The sequence below is a fragment of the Halichoerus grypus genome, chromosome 2, assembly GCF_964656455.1.
Source record: "Halichoerus grypus chromosome 2, mHalGry1.hap1.1, whole genome shotgun sequence".
NCBI classification, from domain to species: Eukaryota; Metazoa; Chordata; class Mammalia; order Carnivora; family Phocidae; genus Halichoerus; species Halichoerus grypus.
Window position 1 is genome coordinate 137,412,452 of NC_135713.1, and position 23,215 is coordinate 137,435,666.

The 23,215-nt window shown below is 47.5% G+C and overlaps 1 protein-coding gene across 6 annotated transcripts in view; it reads right to left on the reverse strand.

The window, feature by feature from the left end:
- The window catches only part of TNFAIP8 (TNF alpha induced protein 8), a 113,454-nt gene that overhangs the window by 43,449 nt on the left and 46,790 nt on the right, over positions 1 to 23,215 (reverse strand). For 2 of the 6 annotated variants that reach the window (XM_078067594.1, XM_036123795.2), the window contains exon 2: positions 17,160 to 17,331. The exons of 2 other annotated variants lie outside the window; for them this stretch is intronic. In XM_078067594.1, the coding sequence (XP_077923720.1) occupies positions 17,160 to 17,172 (13 nt within the window). In that variant the 5' untranslated portion in view covers positions 17,173 to 17,331. Of the gene's footprint in view, positions 1 to 9,785; positions 11,475 to 17,159; positions 17,332 to 22,816; positions 23,056 to 23,215 lie in introns of those variants that run through there. 2 more of the 6 variants (XM_036123798.2, XM_078067596.1) reach the window with 2 other exon arrangements.

Consider the following 23,215-nt stretch of genomic DNA (forward strand, 5'->3'; position numbering starts at 1 on the left):
TCCTCTCACTTTTCTGCTAAAAATGGGCAAGCCAAGGGTGCTGGGTTGTGCAGTCGGTTAAGCGACCGACTCCTGGTTTCGGCTCAGGTCGTGATCTCAGGGTCGTGAGATCGAGCCCCGTATGGAGCCCTGCATCACGCCTCACATGGGGCTCTGTGCTTAGTGCACAGTCTGCTTGAGATTCTCTCTCCCTCTCCCCCTCTGCCCCCCACCTGCTTGTTCTCTCTCTCTCTAAAATAAATAAATCTTTAAAAAAAATTTTTTTTACATGGGCAAGCCACTGAACCTCTCTGGGCTTCTGTGTGCCCATTGATAAAATGGGGTCCATGCCACTTACTTAACAGAGGAGAAACAATAGTGAAATGAGGCAGGAATGGGACAAAGCACTGAAAATTCTGAAATCCCCCTTCGACTCTTTCCCGAATACTTTTGTGAATGAGGCCAGGTTGTTTTAGGTTGTGGAACATGTATCTAGAAGCCCTAAATGCCTTTACACCTTCCAGCAAGGAAATAATTCTTTAACAAGATAAAGATAGATTTTGGGGGGGGGGGGGCAAGAGCTGAAACCAAGAGTCGCTTGCTAGTGATCATCTCTTTTCTCTTCCGTGGGCTCACACTAAGGCCGTAGAAAGTGCTGCCAAGACAGGTTGGTTAATTGCATCTGAGGAGTTAAGAAGCTTTATTCTGGTTTACGAACAAAATATGAAATCCACAAGGAAACGAAAGTCGTGCTTCATATGTGGAATTTGGACCATACACAGACTCCTGGCCTGAGATCCGTTTGAAAGTCTAACCCGCGCCAAGTTGTCCTCATTTGATTTTGACACTGAGTTTCTGACACGGGTAGAATGGCTATTAAATTAACATCACTGTTTAAGAGGCAGAAAGGCTGGTAGGTGGAACTCCAGGGCTGGGCAGGCTTGCCAGGTGAAAGCAGCCAGGGCTCAAACCCAACAGACAGACTCAGCAGGTGGTAAAAATGTGAACCAAAGCAGAACTTATCCAAACAGGGTTTCGGAGGGGAAGGCGGGGGGCTGTTTTGCAGGTAGCACTGAAAGGCATGGGTCAGTTTTTCCATTTGAACAGGTCAGGTTGCAAAACTTCAGCCATTCTGCTTCTCCTTAAAGAAGAGCTCTAGAAATATGTAATAGTTATGATTCACCAAGTTGGAGACTTCACCAAAATAAATACCTTTTCTGAGAAGCTGCTAATATGAACAGGGTGCCCCTCTAACGAGAAAAGGTCTTACGAATCCCATACCTTTCCCAGCAGAAACAGAAGAGTGCTAACACACAAAGCTTTCTTAATCTGAGATCTACTCCAACAGAATGCTGACTACTGAATTCAGCAAAGTGCCATCAAATGCCATTTAACTTTCTCAATTTTAACTACGTGCAAGCAGCCCGAAAGAGAGAAAACGTAACCATATAAATGCATCTGCTACCATTCCATATAATGATATTCTGCTGCAGGGCGAGCCTGTGATGGAGCTAGGAATTGGCGGGTCCCTCCCTGACTCTCATCTCTGTACGATCTCCTCACATGGTGAGCATCTCATGCGCTGATGGTGAATATTGTATTTAAGGCTATGTATTTTTTTTTCACATCAAAGTGCTTCCAAAGACAAGCCAACTATTTCATCTAGCAACCCATTCCAAGGGTGGAGGAAACAGACAGTAAGTCTTCTACTTGCTGGAAAGTGATATGTTATTCTCCAATCTGGTAACTTCCTAAGAGGTTTTCAAAAATAACATTACCCCAGACAGTTTTGACTTTACCCATGACTCTTCTGTCCTCTTAACCGAACTGGCACCTTAGATTCTCACATGTTAGAGTGCTGTGGTCAGAGTTGTTGAAACAGACTCATAATTTTAGCCCCGAGATCCCCAAACTGAATGCCGTGGTGCTGAGGGCAAGTGCACAGGGGTGTCACAGGATATTTTAAATTTTTGAGGAAAACAAAGCATTATTCAACATCTCTCAGAAACCGTATGAACTACTACTTCGAGCAAGTTCACAGTGTAACATTAGATTGTGCTACATTTCTTTGATGACATCATTTCTTTGCAAAGCTAGGCTGTTGGCAGTTGCTGTGATAAAAAGCAAGTATTATATTTAAAAAGTACATAAGACAGGAAATTAGGGTAGTGAGATCCAATCTGATTTCAAGGTTTGAGAAGTTGTGAGTTGGCCAGTGATCAATTTATTGCCCAACAGCCCCAAATTCACCCTTCATCACCTGCTTTGAGAAAAGAAAGACAGGACTTGGAATATATTTTCTCTTTCGCCAGCCAGTACAATTCTAAGCTTTGTCAGTGGGGTGCACTGTGGAGACATTACTGGAAGAAAAACTTTCCCCTCCTGGTTCTGGTGTGCTTTTTCGAGAAACCTCCCCATAGATAGATTGTCTCAGCCTCCTAGCGGGTGGGTTTCTAGCAAATTCTACCAGCACAGCATTATGGTAACTTCTCTGCCATCCAAGATGCTGTGGCTGGCCACCCTCTTCCATCAAGGTCTGTTGTGGGACAGGGAGATGCTCACGCTTGGTGCTCTATCTTGAACCCATGGTAAGTGGCTGCTCCTTACATTAGCTATTCCTCTGTTCTTTACAATTCTCTCCACTGGCTAGATAGTCCTCACTAAAGTTAGTATTTCTTTTGATTGTTTTATTATTATTAATTGTGGTAAAAGGCACATCACATAAAATTTGCCATCTTAATCATTTTTAAGGGTACAGTTCAACTGTACTCAATGCCGTTACATTGTTGGGCAACCCTTACCACCACCCATTTCCAGAACTCTTTTCATCTTGCAAAACTGAAACTCTGTACCCATTAAACACTAACTTTCCATTCTCCCCTCTCCGCAGTCCCCAGCAACCACCATTCTACTTTCTGTCTCTGAACCGGACTACTGTAGACATCCCATATAAGTGGAATTACAGAGTATTTGTGTTTTTGTGTGTGACTGGTGTATTTCACTTAATGTCCCAAAGGTTCATCCATGTTGTAGCTTGCGCCAAAATTTCCTTCCTTTTTACGACTGAATGATATTCTATTGCATGTAGATACCACGTATCACATTTTGTTTGTCCATTCATGGACCATTCAATGGGCAACTGGGTAGCTACACCCTTCTGACTATCGTGAATAATTCTGCTATGATCATAGGTGTACCAAGACCTGTTCAAGTCCCTGCTTTCAGTTCTTTGGGGTACATCCCCAGAAGTGGAATTGCTAGATCGTACGGTGATTTTCTATTTTTAATCTTTTGAGGAGCCACCTACTATAGTGCTAGTTCATATTTATTTATATGAAACTCTCCTGTTCCTATTTTCGTGTCTCCCGATTGGATCCTGGCTGAACCACGCAAGGCTCAGCAGGGGCACTCATTCTACTAGTCACTGTGGTGAAGAATGAAATAAAAACATTCTTTTTTATCTCTCGATTTATATGTATCATGTTTTCCACACAGCTACCAGGTTATTAGTACAGAAATATGTAGTAAGTTATTTAGACCTAAGCACTTAATAAATGGAACTGTGAGGTATTCCTTGTGTCCAAGAAAATGATGTGAAAATAATACAGAGACCCTAAAGGGTCCATGAGTGAATATTGTCAGGAACCTTTGCTCCTGCCTACAGATTTTCAGTTGCCAGAAGGGCCTGTCCACTTGGATGGCTCCTTACGTTCCCCCCATCCAGGAGTATCCTTCCTTCTGAAGGCACAGACAGACCCCCACTCCCACCAGCAGTCACACACACACACACACACACACACAGCATCTTGATTTTCTTCCCAATATCAAATTATTTCTCACTGAGGCAACAGTGGCTGGAATCCTACCATGGTCCCCAGCTTAGGCTGCTCTGTCTCCCCTTATTTCTTTTTTTTTTTTAAAGATTTTATTCATTTATTTATTTGAGAGAGAGAGCACATGAGAGGGGGGAGGGTCAGAGGGAGAAGCAGACTCCTGGCTGAGCAGGGAGCCTGATGCGGGACTCGATCCCGGGACTCCAGGATCATGACCTGAGCTGAAGGCAGTCGCTTAACCAACTGAGCTACCCGGGCAGCCTCCCCTTATTTCTAATCTCACTAAGTCCCACAGTCAAAATGTTTGCTCGACAGACCTTCTTCCCTCCATTCCTACGGCTGTTAGTCAGCCATCATCTCTAGCTGGTATAATCTAACAGGTTGTAAGCCCATTTCCCTGCAAAGAGCCCAGGGGTGGACACTTCACGTGTGCACAGAGGCTAGACAGAATCATCTGTGCCTGCCACCAGTCCTGGCTGCCTCGGCCCCTGCACGCAGGCAGACACACAGATCCGCAGGCTGCGGGTGAGACCCTCGGGATGCCGGCTGGAGGACCACCCGCTCCCCCAGAGGGCGAAGGCAACCAAGTACGGAGGCAGGACGCCGCCACGGGCAAAACCACGAATGCACACCCCCCCAACAAGCAGAAATGAATGATCTGAAAAGTCCTCATTGAGAAACTTCGACACTTGTTTTGTTTCATTCACTGGAAATTACTGGAAACAAACATTACAGCCAACCATGACACTTTGTGGGAGGAGCGGCCACCGCCAGTCTATTTTTCCTCCTATGTTACACCGTTGTTTTTTTTTTTTTTTTTGAACCTCTCCCCAAACCTTGCTCAGGTCTCGATTCCTCCAGAAAGCCTACGGAAGCCCGCAGTGAACCTACACTTCCAGAGCGAACTTCTATAATGCTTAAAGTTGATCATCTTGATGTCCGTTGTCTTCTGAGGCTGATTTGTAAGCTATTAAAAACACACAATTATATCTTGTGGGGTTTTTTTCCCCCTCCTTTTTAAGGAGAACATGTTGGAGGCTTCGAAGGCACCATAGCACTAATAAAATCATCATTGAATCAGTTCGTAATATTGAATTATGACAACATGTAAGGATAATTTTAATTTCCCCTTGCCTCCAAAGTACATTACAAGGAAATGCGTACATAAATCTCTGTGCCCTTCAAAGAAAGAAACATGAAAAGAAAATTTGCATTACATCTCAAGAGCTGGCGTGGGTGATCTGCAACAGTCCATAAATCTGTCAGGTTTACAAAAAAGTCCATCAGATAAAGAGCCAAGAAGAAAATAACTCTGACAGCTGCAAACCTTCTGTTTTACAACAGGCACAAAATGCACGCACTTCCTTTTAACATCTTCCTAAACACAGAGCGACGAGCAAAGGCAAACATCCCCCCGTTGAAGCCCCTGGAGTCAGGGCTTCGACTAATGGATTGTGCTTATCTTTACAAAGGCAGCCTTGCCAGCCACCCAGAAACCACCCCCACCCTCCCCACCCCCGCCCCGGAGTTGCCCTCGGAACCACTGATAAGCGGGACTGAACCCAACTGCAGTTCCCTGGATGGAAGTTCCAGGGCCAGCAAGGTACCAGCAGCAGCTGCCCACCTTCAAAGAGCAGCAACCTCGCCATCCTCAGAACGGGAGTTTTGTTTCCTTTTGGTGAAGAACGAACATCCGGCACTGCGCCACCTGAATATATATACTAATAAGTCCCAGATGGGAATTCCAGGCACCTCTTTACTCAAGGCATGAACGGCTCTTGGGCGATAAACATTCTATTAACCCAGTCTCTTAGGAATGAGCTCCCCCTTGGAGGCTGTTTGCATTTATAAGACACTGTGTTTTCTTAAAGCCAACTTGGGATCCATTGTTGCACAAGACATACTTAATTTTGTCATCTGTGTGCTTAATGGATGAGATTAACCTTTGAATGTAAAAAGACAGAACCTTGGGTGTCCCAAATATCCTGTTATCTGGGCCAGGGGAAGGAAGCAATATTCCACTTGGCCATTGCCCCAAATTCTGAACCAGCAGCTCAGTTCAGAACCAAATGATGTTTATGTTTATATTCAGCTGTCTTAAATTACGCCTGTCTTATGCCTGGTTTAGTGAAGAGCAGATATTCTCCGCAATCTGTTTTAATGCATATGTCTATGCAATGAAAAGCTGTGGCTTTTGTCACATCAGGCATAGTTTATCGAGCACCTACTACATGCTAAGTCTTGAGCTAGGCACGTTACAGAACACATCTCCATCTTACCACATCTCAGCAAGGTGGTGCTTTCTAGTGCTCGAAGTGTGCTGCATACATTGCCACTGATCCTCATTAACAACCCCGTAGGGAAGAAATCTTGGGTATTATTGGCTCCATCTGCTTCTGATGAGGATACTGATGCTCAGAGACATTAAGGGGCTGGACCAAGGTCACTTAGCGAGGACTGAGACTGGAAGGCGGGTCCTCTGACCTCATTCTGTGCTACTTTTCTCCACTCTATAGAGTCTGTGATTGAGCAGAGCACCAATAATTTGACCTCAAGACAAACATAGCATATGCTCCACCAGAAGAGGGGTGTAGAGCAGTTAAGAGCGGTCAGACAGCAAAGCTGACTGGGAGGATCTGAGCCTGGCTGACTGGGAGGAAGAGGGGCATTAATAGAAGAGGGGGGAAGTCCAGAGAGGAACAGGCGTGGCAAGGGGAAAGGGAGGAGTCCCACTTCACACCTCGGAGTCTGAGGTCTGAGCAGGGCCACCAGTGGGGGGATGTGCTTGAGCCTCTTCTATCAGATCAGTCTCCCACATGAGCTGGGCTCGTCCACGGAGGGCTGTTCTTTCCATAAAGCCACAGCTTTTGATGAAACTATTTCTAGGGCGCCTGGGTGACTCACTTGGTTAAGCGACTGCCTTCAGCTCAGGTCATGATCCTGGAGTCCCGGGATCGAGTCCCGCATCGGGCTCCCTGCTCGGCAGGGAGTCTGCTTCTCCTTCTGACCTTCCCCCCTCTCATGTGCTCTCTCTCTCTCACTCTCTCACTCTCTCAAATAAATGAATAAATAAAATCTTTAAAAAAAAAAAAGAAACTATTTCTAAAACAGATGGCACAGAATATCTCCTCTTCACTAAACAAAGGCTATGGAACATTACTATTACTTTTTTTACATAGCAGACTATTGCTGCTGATCACACTATTCTGTAGTACAGATATAAACCTACTTTTGTTCACTAAACCTGGCCTAAATAAAGTTGTCCTTTTCCATTGTCTTTACACCCAGTCAACAATTCCTATCCAACTTCAAGACACAAGAAGAGGCATGTGGGGGCGCCTGGGTGGCTCAGTCATTAAGCGCCTGCCTTCGGCTCAAGTCGTGATCCCGGGGTTCTGGGATCGAGCCCCGCATCGGGCTCCCTGCTCCGCGGGAAGCCTGCTTCTCCCTCTCCCACTCCCCCTGCTTGTGGTTCCTGCTCTCGCTATCTCTCTCTGTCAAATATATAAATAAAATCTTAAAAAAAAAAAAAAGAAGCATGTGATCAAGATTTCACGTTCTTCTCACATGCTCTAGAAAGCCCGTCCCAATACACAGCTCTACAGAGCAGGTGCAACGCTCTTAACATAGATGAGTCATGTTTTCAGAGGTTAGAGAAGGAACACTAGGTTCTCAAATCAGTAAAGCAAAATTGTATATAGTTGAAATTATCTTAAAAACTCCTTAAATGGCCCCAAAGTACAGTACTGTCTACACACTTTTGTATCTACACACTTACCAGTTCCTTTAAGAATTAGTCAAAGTTTCTCTAGAACTGCCAATCAGATATTCAAGTTCTCCCTCCATGGTGATGATAAAATCATTAGTGCCCCCTTGCCTGGCTCTCTGAACAATGTGTTTCCTATTCTGCTAGTGGTCAGAACCCTCAAACCTCCTCCACTCCATGGGGTTCATCAACAGGGAGCCATCCCTTGTCCAACATAAACAACGCGGAGAGTTACTGCCTGGTCATGAAGGGGCTGCATACGAATGGTCAGGATTTCCTGACGCTTGCCTTCTTCCTCAGAGCCAGACGTCACTTTTTATCGACAGCATCTAACAACCCCTCTACGTCTACTAATTGGAAGTCCAAGGGACTTAGGGAGAACCAAAGCTTGATGGAGGAAGCCGGGGGTTCATCAGCTGTCTTCATTTATATAGTTCTTCAGTCTGCAAATACTGATGGAACATTTACCATGTACAGGTACAAGGCATCTAACACTGGAGCCTGTCTTCATGGAGCCTACAGTATAGGCAGGGAAGGGGGAAGACACTAATTAAAATATAATGTAAGTGCAAAAGCAAAAAAGTACAGGGTGCTATGAAAGCTGGTAGGACAAGTATTGTAAATCAGTCCTGGGGGAGGGAGTCAATCAGGGAAGGCTTCCTGGAAGAAGTGATGCCTAAGCTAAAACCTGAGGGTGGAGGAATTTGCCAAGGAAGGGGAGGTAAGGGAGAAAGAAAGGAAGAATGGTTCCTGGTAGAGCTAACAGGGGAAAAAACAATACACCAGAAAGGAAAGCTAAAGAAAAGGTCAATGGATATGATGATGAGGGGGTCACTGGCATTCTTAGAGAAAAGACAATTGAGTAACATGACTAGACACAGAAGCCACACTGCAAGGGGTTCAGGGGTAAACTGCTGTTAAGGACATAGAGAACTGTGGACTATTCCTTTATGAAGTCTCACAGAAAAGGAGAAATTGAGACAGTACTCTGGTGAGTAAGCACTTTCAGAAGAGCACAGTTTTAGCATAGCTTTAACTGAGTGGCTTTGCTGAAGGAATATTTAAATCCCCACAACTCTCCCACTGGCCAGACACAGGGGAGCTGGGCACCATCAGTCTCTTACAAAAACACATTTGCAGGAATTTTCATGGGCTCTGACAGGAGTTTGAATAATGTAAATAAAACAGGATAAAGCCGAACCCCCCTCCCCCCATGCTCAGTGGCCAGTGCTAGTCCAGAGGGTCTTACCTGAAGCAGGGCTATTAAGGTGCTGTCTCCCCAGCCCCAAACTATACAGTTAGCATGACAGGAAATATTCTCATTAAAGGAGCATGACTTCTGGCTAAACTTTGCCCTATTTCCTGTTATACCATCAGGTTCTCTGAAAAATACAAGTGTCTCTTAAGGCCTGTGGATGACTCACACCTCAGCGTGTAAATCAATCCACTGGTTTCTTTGTTCCTTCTTGGGGGGGCGGGGGAGAACAGGGATGCAGAAATTAAGAACGTGAGCGTGGGAAGGCTTGGAAGGGGTGGGAAAGAGCTAACTCGAGCTTGTCCCATTCCAGATTCCACCCTGATCCCTACCCCCAAGCCGTCCTCACTCAGAGACAAGGCAAAGAGTTGTGAATATACCCAGCAAACAACCAGCAAGGCAGGAATATGTCTTTCAAATGCTGGAGGTTCCTTGTTTTTAGTGACACAATTTTTTTTTTTTTAATGATGTAAAATACTCAGAACTATTTTGAATGAGATTTCCATCTTTGCTTCTCTAAATTGATTCAGCCTCCAAAGGCCGTGAACCAAAGGAATGATATTCATGAGGACATTATTTCTTTGGAAGGATTTCCAATTTGCGGGTCAAAGTTAGGGTGGCCTATTTAGCCCAGGGATTGCCTTGTCATCTAAGGTAAAGAGCTAAAATCTACTGAGACACACAAAGGGCTCATATCCATAACATCTGATATCTCTGAGGCTAAGCAAACGTGAATGACAGCTGAAGTTGGCTGATTCATAGCCCAGGAATCACACACTGGTAGCCTTAGGATTGAATCCAGCCATAGAGGGTTTTCTTGGACCAGATAAATTTTGTTTTTCATCTGAACGTCAATGCCTGGGGATAGGACCCATTCTCTCCAAGTCGGCCCCAGGAGTCATGACTTCCAATTATTCGTAGAAAGCAGTAATTTCACATTCTTATTTCTTACCTGGCTCTTGTAGACATTTGTGTTTGGGACCACCGGTTTATCCAGACTGACACAGAACACAAACAACAATCTCTCTCCCATCTAGGTACAGCTCCAGAGCCAACCGTCTGGGAGTTGGGTAATTGAGCAACGAGAGCACTAAAAACTGAAAAACCACAACTGTGTGCAATACCACTTGTAATCCTACTCTTAACAAAACAGGAGACCGAAAAACACAGCAGGGCTCGCCGCTCCCAAGATAAGCCACGTGACCACGGCTCTGAAACCACGTTTTAACAGAAGTTTCAGCCAGCAGTGGTCACCGTCTGATCTCGCCGCCCCCTTCGTCCACGGCTCCCACAAGACCCCCGACATCTGGAACACAAGCCTGTCAGCCAGCATCCAAGGCGGGCTTGGCAAAGGAAACAGCCCCTCTATTCAGGGAGCTGCGTCTCTGCCCAGGATCTGTAGTATGTTGTTAAACACGCAAGTTGGGGCTGTTGGCATCCAGCCCTCAGCCAGTCCGGCCACTTGGTAGCTCTTGAAGACCCCTGTAGCACGCAATGCAGAAGCTGCCATCACCTGTGTGTCCGTATGTCCCGGCACAGAGGATTTCAGTTCCCTACCCTTCACCCACCACAGTTCCGCAATGACGCCTCCCATCACGGTCTGCGCAGAACCCAAGAACCAGAACTCGCGGGCTTACCGGAAGCTTTGCAAGTCCTCTTGTTCAGTCTCAGCTCAGACTTGCTCATCGATGAGAAATTAGGCCCTGGAAAGGCCTAATTTCAACACGTCCAGAGCTCATCATGCAAGTGTCTTAACATGCACTAGAACTTCCACCTCTGAGAACTCCACCGTGGAGGTGGCCTCTCTGTGACAGAGCATCGTGCATTTAAAGGCACCCGCATCCTTCTGCAGCCTAGTCCGGTGTCCTGGCCTGGATTTCGGTGACCTGCAGGTGCAGTCTGGCTCACTCGAGGTCATCATCAGGGTTTGGGTCAAAGCCCACCTATAATAAAGGGCTTCGGATCAGCCCTGCTTGGCCTTCTGTGTGTCTATTTCTGTCAGGGATGTGGCAGGAATACTGGCTGGCTGGGGACAGGGCTCTGGAGTTTGGAATTCCATTTGCTACTCATGGAGGTCATGTACAAAGATAAACTCATACGTCTCGTCCTCCAACTTACTCAGCATGAAAGTGGTGGTGTTCGTTCTTTTCTTTCTTTCTTTCTTTCTTTCTTTCTTTCTTTCTTTCTTTCTTTCTTTTCTTCTTCCTTCCTTCCTTCCTTCCTTCCTTCCTTCCTTCCTTTCTTTCTTGGTTTTATTTATTTATTTGACACAGAGCAGGAGAGCACAATCAGGGGGAGCAGGAGAGGGAGAAGCAGGCTCCCTGCTGAGCAAGGAGCCTGATGTGGGGCTTGATCCCAGGACCCTGAGATCATGATCTGAGCCAAAGGCAGACGCTTCACCGACTGAGCCAACCAGGGGCCCCAAAAGTGGTGGTTTTTTTTGTACACTGTGCCTTTTTCTCCCCCCGGAGCCCTTGTACATAGCCCTAGTCCCTTCCCCTGACCTTGATGGCCATTCTCCTGGAGGTATCATCTAGAGTAAACAAAATAACATCCTATATGACCGACTGCCCTATTTTGTTTATTCGTGTGCAGTTTCGAAGTCTACATTATCCAGAGTCCAGGAATATCAATTAAAATATATAAAATAACCAGATATGACAATTAAGCTCCTATTTATAAAACATAAGGGTATTCTTTACAGGAACAAATGGCCTTATGACATTGTTTTAAAAGAAAAATTATATTGGACTTCAGTGTTTTATGGGGACATATAATTACCATAGATGGAAGGGCTGCCTGTAATTAATTTTCTCTAGTTCTTATTTTCATTGTTCAGTCCCTACCAGACCAGGTCTACGGTACTTTGGGGATGCTTTATTGACCGGTGAGAATTTCCCTTCCTGATCTGCAGTGCTGTTGGGGTTCATGGATGGGATGTCCTTGTTATCCCTGATAGCATCCATGTCACTGTCACGGGGGCGGGGGTGCTGGGAATCCAATATGCAGGGCTCTATTCACTGTATTGTTATACCATCGCCAGTCACCAAGTACGAAGCAACAGGAGAAAAGAACAAAACAGAAAAAACCACAGCGAAAGGAAGTCTGTTCGGTAGACAACCATGGCCCACTCGACATCACTTCTATCCCCTCTCCTTGAGGAGGAGCGTGCTGTTTGAGGGAGACACTGAGCCCATCCCTAGCTCCCAGGTTTACCCTGACCATTTCAACTCAGTCACGGTAATCCTAGCCCCCTTGCCATAGAGTGACTGGTTTATTATTTTTTTAAAAGATTTTATTTATTTATTTGTCAAAGAGAAAGAGAGAACATAAGCAGGGGAAGCAGCAGGCAGAGGGAGAAGCAGGCTCCCCGCTGAGCAAGGAGCCTGATGTGGGACTCGATCCCAGGACCCTGCGGGGCTCGATCCCAGGACCCCGGGATCATGACCTGAGCCTAAGGCAGAGCTTAACCAACTGAGCCACCCGGGCTTCCCAAGTGACTGGTTTAGACGACGCAAACCTATGCCACTTACCACCCCATTCTACAGCCAATAAACTGGCTTAAGATTGGGCACTGAGACATGAGAAATTTGCTGGGGGCTTCTGGAAAAGGTCCCTCGCACCTCTGATAGAGCTGCTGGAAGCCAGTTCTCTCTCTCCTCCTGGACGGTGTGTTGTGCGTATGAAGTCGGAATTACTGCAGACATTTAACCCCCATGAGAGAAGCTAGCTGAGGATGAAACTCAACCACAGAGGGCAGATTAGAAAGAAGATGGGTTCCTGACATCACTGAGAGGCCAAGCCAAATCTCGTTCCAGTTATGCAAGCTAATAAAAAATTCTCTTTTGTATGAGCCAATCCAAACTGGGGTTTCTCTTTCTTGCATAATAAGAGCCCTAACTGACAGACCACTCTGGACAGCGAATGAGGAGCATGCTGGAGGACTTCTAGTCCTGCCGCCGGCTCTACCACATGCCCAGCCCCTAAAGGACAGTGGGCAAAGGATCCCCAGGATACACAGATGACCAATACTTTCTCCCCCATTTCCTCAAGCTGGCTGCCTAACAAAGTCAGAGGACAGCCTGGAAACCCCCTTTCCTACATAGCCAAGTCTCGCCTGTCTGATGGCAGTGGTAGGTAGCCAAGCAGAGACTCAAGGGCAGGGGGGATGCTGAGCAACCTCAGTGACACAGACAGGGAAGAGAGTCTGAGGGACAGGACGTGGGTCCTCCACTCCCAGTATGGCGCTGCCCCACCATCCCTGATGGAGCCTCCTGATGGACCCGATAGGGGAACATCCTTGCCACAAGGGGTGGCTGCCTTCCTTGCAAAAACAGCAAGATTTGAAGGCAGGAAAAAGTAAAAGCACCCCCAGGAGTACCCACTCTCCTAAAGACCCAAACCAAAGGATCCCAGGGAATTGTGCCCTCTGCCTCCAGGGATAAACAAAGAGCTTAGCTACTGAAGGGACTATGGATTCCCAAAGATGCAAATCAGGGCTGATCCTGATAGTCTGAGGTAGTGGGATTTCAGAGCTCATTTGAAAAAAAAAAAAGAAAATAGGCAAAAGGACATACGGAATTACCTTGGTTGGCAAAAAATAAATTAAAAAAAAAAAAAGAAAAAAAGGGAGAAAGTACTATACAAACAAATGTACGTGCCAAATAAGATGATGTAAACCTCACATTACCTATCCTGAGAGCTTTGCTTTGGAAGAAAGGGAAGGAAGGAGCAAGAGAGTGAGTCGTGAGTTAGTCTTCTCCACAGGATGGGACCGACCTGGCGCCAGGACCTCCTGTTACTCCGCATACGGGCTCCAGGCTGTGTCGGAGGAAGGAGAGGAGACCGTGCGGGTTCTCCTCTATACTGAGCACTAGTCCGACCTGCATCAGAAAGTGAGATTAGAGGATTTGGCTCGCGTCCAGAGGACAACGGTCATAAGATCTAAAGAAAGTGGGGGAGGGCGGTGCTTGAACAGGCTCATAGTGAAGAAAGAAGACGAAGAATGTTGGGCAAAACCGTCCAGGCCCAGCTGCATTTGGTGACAACCAGCAGCTCACCTGGTGATTCTATTTTCAAATTCTTTTTTCTTTTTTTAAAGATGTTATTTATTTATTTATTTGAGAGAGGGAAAGAGGGAGAGAGAATCCCAAGCTGACCCCCGCTGAGCATGGAGCCCCGATGCGGGGCTCGATCCCATGATCCTCAGATCATGCCCTGAGCCAAAATCAAGAGTCAGATGCTTAATCAACTGAGCCACCCAGGTGCTCCTATTTTCAAATTCGTTTTAAATAACTTTCACTATTCAATCTTACTACCTCTCATGATGAGAACTGTGATCCACCCCTGTAAGACAGAAATATCTCACGCTCACCATATCCAAGTAACTGCACAATGAACGTAGGGAGCCCTCATGAGATTGGAGGTTTACGGGTCTCACCGCTGGCGAAACCCAAAGGATTTATCTCCAAAATGAAGGAGGGCAGTATTTGGCAGAGGAGCCCTCAGAGGTAAGGGGTCTGCTCCGTTCTGCGTGCCGTGGTCATCCTGAGGGAAGGACCAGGATGAACCGTGCTGACATGCAGCTGTTGGAGGACCCCACAGCACCGGGCTAATTCGGGACCACTGCACTTGGAAGCCTGAGCCTGCACAGGGTCTTGCATCCCCATCGGGGCAGGCTAGGCCGGCAGGAAGAACGCTGGCTTGGAAGGCACGTTCTCATCCCAGCTCCGGCACAATGATGCTGATTAACCACGGACACCTGACCTGATTTCGTTGTCCTAAGTCTCATTTGTCAAAGAGATTAGGCTAGATGGAATGGCTTCTCCTCTCATGTCCAGGAAATGTCAAATTCGTTTTAACCGTCCCCATGGCCCAAGCTGATCTGGCCCCTTCCCATCTCTCAGGCTCGTCCTTCCTCTGATCATCCCCCTTGCGGTTTCAGGAACACACGAGGACCATTCCCACCTCAGGGCCTTTGTATCTGCTTGCCCTCTGCCTGGAATGCTCCTCCCCAGGATCTTCACATGTCTGGCTTCCTCAAACCTTTAGGAGAGACTAATATCACAATCTCAGCGAGGACACAAGATTGCAAATCCTCTCTCTGCCCCCACCCCCCACAGACATGTACAACAATCTTTATCCCCCACTTTAGACTTAAAAAAATTTTTTTCCTCCTTAGCACTTAGCAGAATCCCACCTACTATATATTTTATGTTTATTGTCCATCTTTCCCACTAGAATGTCAGTGCTCCAAGGGCAGGGATTTCTTGATTCTCTATTTTATTTCTTTATTTTTTCTCATGAGCCGGGATCTCTAACTGCTCTCCTCACTGGTGTATCCCCAGTACCTGGAAGAGAGACTGATAGGTAACAGGAACTCAGGAAGTTCTGCTGAATGGATGCAGGCGTGGATGGATGCAAGGGAGGACAGGAGGGGTAAGGCCTTCTACAGTGTCTTCCAGCCCTGAGGTCTCTGGGCTGCGGTACCTCTGGTGGGAGGGCCTTCCTCCATCACCACGGATGGACTCCATGACCTCCAAACATCGTCTATGAGAAATGCTTTCTATTGGGATTCAGCTCTATTTCCTAGAGTCAAATTAATATCATTTGGGGGGCGCCCAGTTGCATCCATCTCCTCTAATTCCTTATTTAGAATTCCTGGGGGAAAAAAGAGCTTCCCTACTGCTAAGATACCATATTATTTAACCTGAAGTGAAAAGAGGAAGCAGGTGCATTTCGGCCGGCTCCACTAGATGGCAACATGGTCGGCGCACACGGGTCTCCAGGCGTGAAATTTGCTAGCAACACACAGAGAGCCGCTCCCACAAGCCTCTCCTGTCCTCCTTCACACACAGCCCTCACCTCGTCTTCCCTGGTAGCCTGGCGATTTTCAACCACTAGTTTACAATCTGCTCTCATACAGTTCACGCTTACTCACTGAATACATCTGACTTAATCACTCCAGCCTTGGAAGCTTTACGTATGCTTCTTCCTTCTGCCAAAGTGTGATACTTACCTCCCTTTGAAACTCCCCCTCCCCCAAAAAAACCTCACCTCTTCCAGGAAACCTTCCCAACCAAACCTGGCTCTGACCCCAACTGCACGTACACCGTGAGATACAGTCACAGGCTTAGAACCATTTTCATACATTTGATAGAACGTGCCTAGATATATATATAAGAAAGCAGACGGAGAATCACACGCACAGCTCTGGGCGGCTGGTGCGCAAATGTCACATTTAACATGAATGATGTGAAGGTGACCACTTTCCACACAGAAAAAGAAGTCACGGTTCTAGGAAATTGCATTGGCTGCCAAGGTTCAATTAATGGGCCAAGAAACTAGATATAAACTGATGCCTGGCTACGTCTTCCAATTTCTAATCCCCTCCTCGTATTCAGTTGAAGCTCCAGAAAGTCTTTTTTTTTTTTTTTAAAGATTTTATTTATTTATTTGAGAGAGAGAGAATGAGAGACAGAGAGCATGAGAGGGAAGAGGGCAGAGGGAGAAGCAGACCCCCTGCCGAGCAGGGAGCCCGATGTGGGACTCGATCCCGGGACTCCAGGATCATGACCTGAGCCGAAGGCAGTCGCTTAACCAACTGAGCCACCCAGGCGCCCTCCAGAAAGTCTTTAGAGCAGACGAATTTTAGAGGAACTTCAACAAATATTGGGCATAGACTTGAACAAGCGTGCAAATCCCTATGTAACTTTAAGGGCTATTTAAATTGTTCTATTTCCATGCTCAAAAAGTTTTCCAATTTACCTCAAAAATAAAATTAAGTCTACCTGTAGAAGCTTTAACTACGGCTGAAAACAAGCCCCACACATGTTTTAAAAGTACAAAAGCCCATGTATCTGTTGAGTGAAATTGCTTATTGGCTGTTAGGGAGAATAGTATTCTGAGCAACATCTACACAAGAGAATAGAAACAAACACCCCCATGTTTGCAGGTCACTGCCGACGCACTGGGACCCAGAGACATCTTACAGTTAACAAACACATGGAAAATGTAAAAAGGAGAAACTTTAAGGGAAACAACTCTCCAATCTTGTCAGAGTCCCATTTCTGAAGCATTTTGATCCTTCATTTGTTTACAGACAGTCACAATCTCCATGCAAACTTCAGATGCCATTTTTTCCACCCACAACAGTCGTACCTCCCTCAGCTTGACACCAGGTCCCCACACCCAGTCACAGAAAAGAAAAGCAGTGATATGTTTGACACAAACACTTTAAAGCCACGCCTGAATGCTACTCCCTTGCAGACAGCAACACCATGTTCCTGAGTCATGTGAATGTGAGTCTGAGGGCATTCGAACTCACCTAGTTTCAGCATTTTCCCCCGGTCCTCGGTCAGGAGGACAGCTTCACGGTGTCTTGGTCGTCACACGGCCTGGAGGAACGTACACAGCCACCCTGTTGATACGGATTCTATGTATCGCCTTCAGGAAGAGTCAGTCTTCCCCGAGAATAATTCCCAAGAATTTATACCACCCTTAAAAAAAAAAAAATTCACCGCACGCTTAGCAAACACACAAAAGACACTGGTCACTGAGAGTCACTTTCCAAAGTTGCCTTGCTTGTTATTCTGGGAGCTGGGTTTCATCACCTGTAGTAGAATGCATTAGGTAGCCTTTCACTGTGAATCCAGAGAGGTCCCCACATCCACAACGGGGAGAGACTGGTTGCTGTCTCCATTTGTTCCCCATAAATGAGGGCTCCACAGAAACACAGCGATTACCCATGACAGGCGAACAGGAGATGTTTCCAAAATCAAGCAGACACAGGGAGTCTTAACGTTTCAACATGCTAGAAAACAGGAGCCGACACTTTAAAAAAAAAAAAAAAGGAGCAGCTCCAATCATAGATGCTGCCTGGGGGAAAAAAAAAAAATCAAAAAAGCTCTTCATTCCTACCTGGCCAGTATAAACATGAATGTCTATTCATAGTAACTACTGCTCAGAGGTATTCTGGTTCTCAGAAGGAGAGAACAGAGTTTGGACAATGTTGCGACGGAAAACCATTAGCCTTTCACTTTTGAAAAGAGTATAAGGTCTTTATAAAGAATGTGACTGTATCCAGGCGTACACAATACACACATATCCATACAGAAAGATAAGTGCGTAGGGGCGCCCGGGTGGCTCAGTCGTTAAGCGTCTGCCTTCAGCTCAGGTCATGATCCCAGGGTCCTGGGATCGAGCCCCGCATCGGGCTCCCTGCTCGGCGGGAAGCCTGCTTCTCCCTCTCCCACTCCCCCTGCTTGTGTTCCTGCTCTCGCTGTGTCTATGTCAAATAAATAAATAAAATCTTAAAAAAAAAAAGATATATGCGTATATACGATCTAATAGTCTCTTCAGAAGCTTGCCGATTTACCTGAGCATCTGACAATCATCACCACCCACAAACTGTTCCCTTATCCATCCCCACTGGGCAAGATTCTACCAGTCCTGCAAGGCCCACTTCCAAGGGCACCGCCTCTATGAACACTTTGTCCCAACCAGCTATGTAGGATCTCAGCTTCCCCCTTAAGCCCCCCTGGCACCTCCCTTGAATTTCGCTGGTAAGACTTTCTGGGTACCTATCACAGTTGTCCGTGAATTATCTTTAGTGGTCTATCCATCTTATCCTCAACTACATGGTAAGTTTCTTGATTTTATTTTTATTCTCCATAGCAATGACACTGTCCCGAGGCTACCAGGTACTCAGCACAACACACACCAAGTGGAAAGCAATGGGCAAATACTCTGGAGTCTACTGGTCCTGGTTCATATTCCATCTACGCCACTTCCTGGTTTGATAGAATTGCAAGTTACGTCACCTCTCTGAGCAATTTTATTCTGTTGTCAAATGCGAATAACATCATCTACCTCATAGAATTGCTCTCAGGATGTAAAGAGAACCATGGGAAGCAAATAACACCTTGCCTGATGCACAGCGAGGGCTCAAAGAGCAACAAGCATTATTGTCGACCTGAATTATAAACCAAACGCCTACTGCTGATTCGGGGAGGAGGCTGAAAGAGATACTGGATCCACATCACTTTACAAATACATTATCCATTTCTTATGGGTCTGCAGCCTACGTTATCATGTGACTGACTCATGAAGCTTACACCTGAGAAACCATCCTTATGCGTTCCTTGTGTCATCTCCCCAAATTCTCAGGGGCCCCTTCAGGCTATGACAACGTCATCAGAGACTAAGGGTCACAGAAGGTGCCGAGAGACTACGCTCCTCGTCTCGGAAGGACAAGATTCGGAATTACTATGACCTTGCAAACCCTAACCCATTGGCGATTCCAAGCTACACGGTGTAAAATGCCACATCTAAACAGAAGAACTGGTCTCTCACATTTCCTTAAAATGGGGCCTCGGTGGTAGATGCGTGGCTAGGTGGCTACCAACAACCAGTCTGTCCACTACGGCAGGGGAGGGTGGAGCTGCACCGTGAAGGCCTGGGAAGGGAAGACTGGACGAGGGGGCCTCCAGCATCACAGAAAATGGCCGCCAACATGGCGGCAGGGTCCTCACAGGCGCTCCAGGCCTGGTGGCCCGCCGACCGAGGGATCGGTCCAGATTCAGCTGCGCTAAGGCGGTTTGTGCTCAGGAATGCACCTGGCTGTCTTTTCTGGGGAGCACGGCTCAGCACCCCACCTCCCCCAGTCACCCGCTCCTGGCACTGCCGATGATTGGAGGCGCTCTGGAGTTTCACCGTGAGGCTAAATAAGTTAGGCAAGTCAGGGTCCATCTTCTATGGCATTTCTTCACCATCTATCTGCGACCACATGACTCTGGAACAGCAGATTCTCCTCCTCGGTATGCAGGTGCTCCAGGTTATGTGGGCATCTCAGAGCAAGGCTCTATCACTTACATCCTTCCACGGTCCCCACACCCGGGACAGTGGGTGGCAATCCCAGTTCCCACAGAGACTGGCAGAGCAAAAGAGGTTGAGCAGCAGAGCCAACAGGACGTTGCAAGCCCTACCCTCCCAGAACCATCTCCAGAGCGCACACTCTCTCTGGCCTAGTTTCATCGGCTGCGTTTTACGTACCCCAAGAAAAATACTGCCTGACAGTTACCCACATCCTTATCGGCTGCATGTTCAACAAAATCACCACAACAGTTGTGAAATTTGTGCCTGCATGAGCAAGATACCTGCATCTGTCTACTTCATCTGATTGTACAGCCTTAGAGACAGGACTGGAGATGTCTGCAAAACACCTTGACCTTCCCGCTCTGCATTTCCAAGATGCTCCCTAGTCCCTAGGGTATACCGTCATGGCCCCCAAGAAGAGGGCTAATCCCCTCCCCCCCTTTAGGGCCTCTCCAGACCTCCTCTCTTCTGCCTCCTCCAGCCACCTCAACTCTTTCAGTGGCCTCCCGAAAACCATGGCCCGCACCAGAGCCTCTTCCTCAATTTGACTTGCTTCTCTTTGTCCCTCTGCTCTTCTTCAAGGATGAAGAAGTCCTGGGCAGAGCAGGGAAGAAAGTGGGCTGAGTGGGAGTCATTCCAAGAGAGTCAGTGCCTGAGCTTGGCAAGGTGCTCTAGAAGCATCTCACAGATGCTGCCACGGAGACAGCGGGTAGTCAGACCCACGCTCCCTCACCCAGGGATGCCTGGCATTGGCAAAGAAGCACATGATTCATGCCTAGACAAGGGTGGGAAAATCCCACTGCTGTCAAGCACCCTCTCGATGCCAGGAAGCATGCATGATGCTTTCCCCACGTTCGCTCCTCCTCACTGAAACCCCAGGAGATGGGCGCCACAATCCCCAGGTTACAGGTGAGGAGAGCGAGCGCCACACATGCACCTGCTCAGTGCAACGCCAGCCCAGGAACCCAGGTATGGCTTGCCCTGAATCTGCTGGCTTTCTCTCTTCCTATCATATTCACGAAAGTGTCCTTGGTTGACCAGACAGAAAGCACAGACAGCTCAGCATCTAGAAAATAAAAGGAACACCTGGCAACCCACCTTTCAAAGCCAGGAGAACAGTGAGTGAGACAGCATGAGCGGGTATGAGTATGGCTTCAGAGACAGGACTGGGGGCGGGGGGTGACTTCTCAAATCTGTTATCATGTCTGCTGCCGTTCACAGCCTCCCCCAGAACGAGCTGCGTAAAAAAATAAGCGTGGGGTGGCAGACCTTTCTATCACATCGTATCTGTTTCCATGTTTTAAGCATAAATTTTATACAATGCTACTCAGAGCCCCTCCCCCCCTAAGAAGACCATCTTTCTCTTTTCTTTCTTGAAATTCATGGAACTTCGGTGTTGGCAGGACCTCCAATATCATCCAACCTTCTTGCACAAGCAAGGAAAAGGAAGCAGCCCAAGGAAGCCGAAAGTCGTGCTCCAAATCACATCGCTAGCTGGTTAAACAGGGCAAGTGCAGTGAGGACCGGACCCTAGGACTCCAGAAGGAGCATTTATGTCTGTCTTCCTCAGACACAGGCTCCAGGCTCTCTTCACACCTGTGCCACCAACGAAAATACTAGATCAGCATTTTCAAGGTAAAAAAAAAAAAACAGAGCATCTGCTGCAATAAATATGCTGGCACTCGAATGTGGTTTACTTTCTGCTGAACCGAATATAAATGGAATCCTGACACTTTCTAGCATTCTTCCATTTCAAACCTCCCTGTGAAACTGAGCATGAGCCCTAGCGAGAGAACACTAAGCTAATTAAACTTTCTATTTGCCAAGAAAAACTCTCCAATTGCACAGTCAATTTCTCTATAAATTTCTAGAATTTCTAGTTAATATGCAACATATGATATTTCCCGAGCTGAATTCCCCTGCATCCCTCCCCTGCCAAACCCGATTATTTTTCTCTGTGTTTTTAACCTCTCTGCCTTCCACTACCACCCTGTCCCGTGGTCACTGCGGATTCCTCTCTGGGCTCGGATGGTCCCTCATTCACCAAGTCCTGCTGCCTTCCCCGCTGTGCTTCTGCTGTTCTTGTCATGTGGATTCTGTCAAACCCTTTGCTTTAGAGGTGACACAAGCTGGTTTCTTGAAAAGACAACTTTCCAGGGAACGCCACCAAGCAGTTCTACTGGTCCTTCCTCCTTTAGAGGATAGACAGCTTTGTCATTATGCAGTTTTTTAAAAAGATTTTATTTATTTATTTGTCAGAGAGAGAGCACAAGCAGGGGGAGCAGCAGGTAGAGGGAGCAGACTCTCTGCTGAGCAAGGAGCCCAAAGTGGGGCTCGATCCCAGGACCCCGGGATCATGAGCTGAGCCAAAGGCAGACGCTTCCCGGACTGAGCCACCCAGGCGTCCCTGTCATTATGCGGTTTTACCCCCCGCAGTTATTTTCAAACCTAAAACAAACAAACAAACAAAACATAACTTTCAGAAACTTGTCTGTTTAGAGAGTAATCAGAAACTACAGCGTGTCTCGAGTAAAGTTCCTCAGATTTTTCCGTTTAGGAAAAACACGTATCAGGTTTGACCGTTTGCAGGGCGAGCGCGCTACGTCACCCGGGTCTGGGTGACATTTGTACCCAGAGCGCCGTGCCCATGCAGCCAACGCACAGCCAGCTGTGCTCCACCCCATCCTCCCCAGCCTCACAACGGAACAAATTCACCCCACGGCAAGCTGACACGGACCGGCTCCTTCCACACGTCAGAGGAGAAGGGGGCCGTGGGAGCCCGAGGCCGCTATCCTGTGGCTTATTTCTGGCCCCCCTGCCTCTCTCTTCCCATCACCCGCAGCCCTTCAGGGCAAGGGAGGGCCCATGAGCTGGTTCAGTCTCCAAAGTGCTCAGTCATACAGCAGAGGGGTAGACCCCAACTGAAATCCTATGCTCCCGCACTCTGGACCGGCTTCTCCTCTGGGGCTCCGTATCTCCCCTACCCATTGGTCATGCAGCCCGGAAACCTCAGTGTCACTGTGGACCCCTCGCTCCCCCCCCACCAGCCCCCAAGCCCTCCTGTTCCCCCGCCTCTGAAATGCCCCTTCTGCCTTCCTTGTCACCCACCTCCAGCCAGACCTCATCCTCTGGCAGGAACTGCTCCTTCCACTTAGCTGCTCTCCCAGGACATCTTCCCAAAGTGCGGCTCCGTCACCTAACCCCACCATCTGTGCCTAGAACTGAGTTTAAAAAGGGCTTGCATATCCTCATTTACAGGCCATCCTCTGCACGGGACGCGGGGTGGCCCCCAGTCCTGGCCACAGCCGGCTTCCTGCTGTCCTCCCTCTGGACCTCCGCTCACCCGCACTCCCCGGCCTCTATGTCTTTTCCACCATCCTCAGTCACAGACCACGGCCAGTGACCTGAGGCTCAGCTCACACGAGCCCTGCAGGATGCTGGTAGCCAGAGGCCAGCCCCCACTCCTGTCTCCCCGTGCCACCTGGAAGCTTTGGCATAGCATTCAGC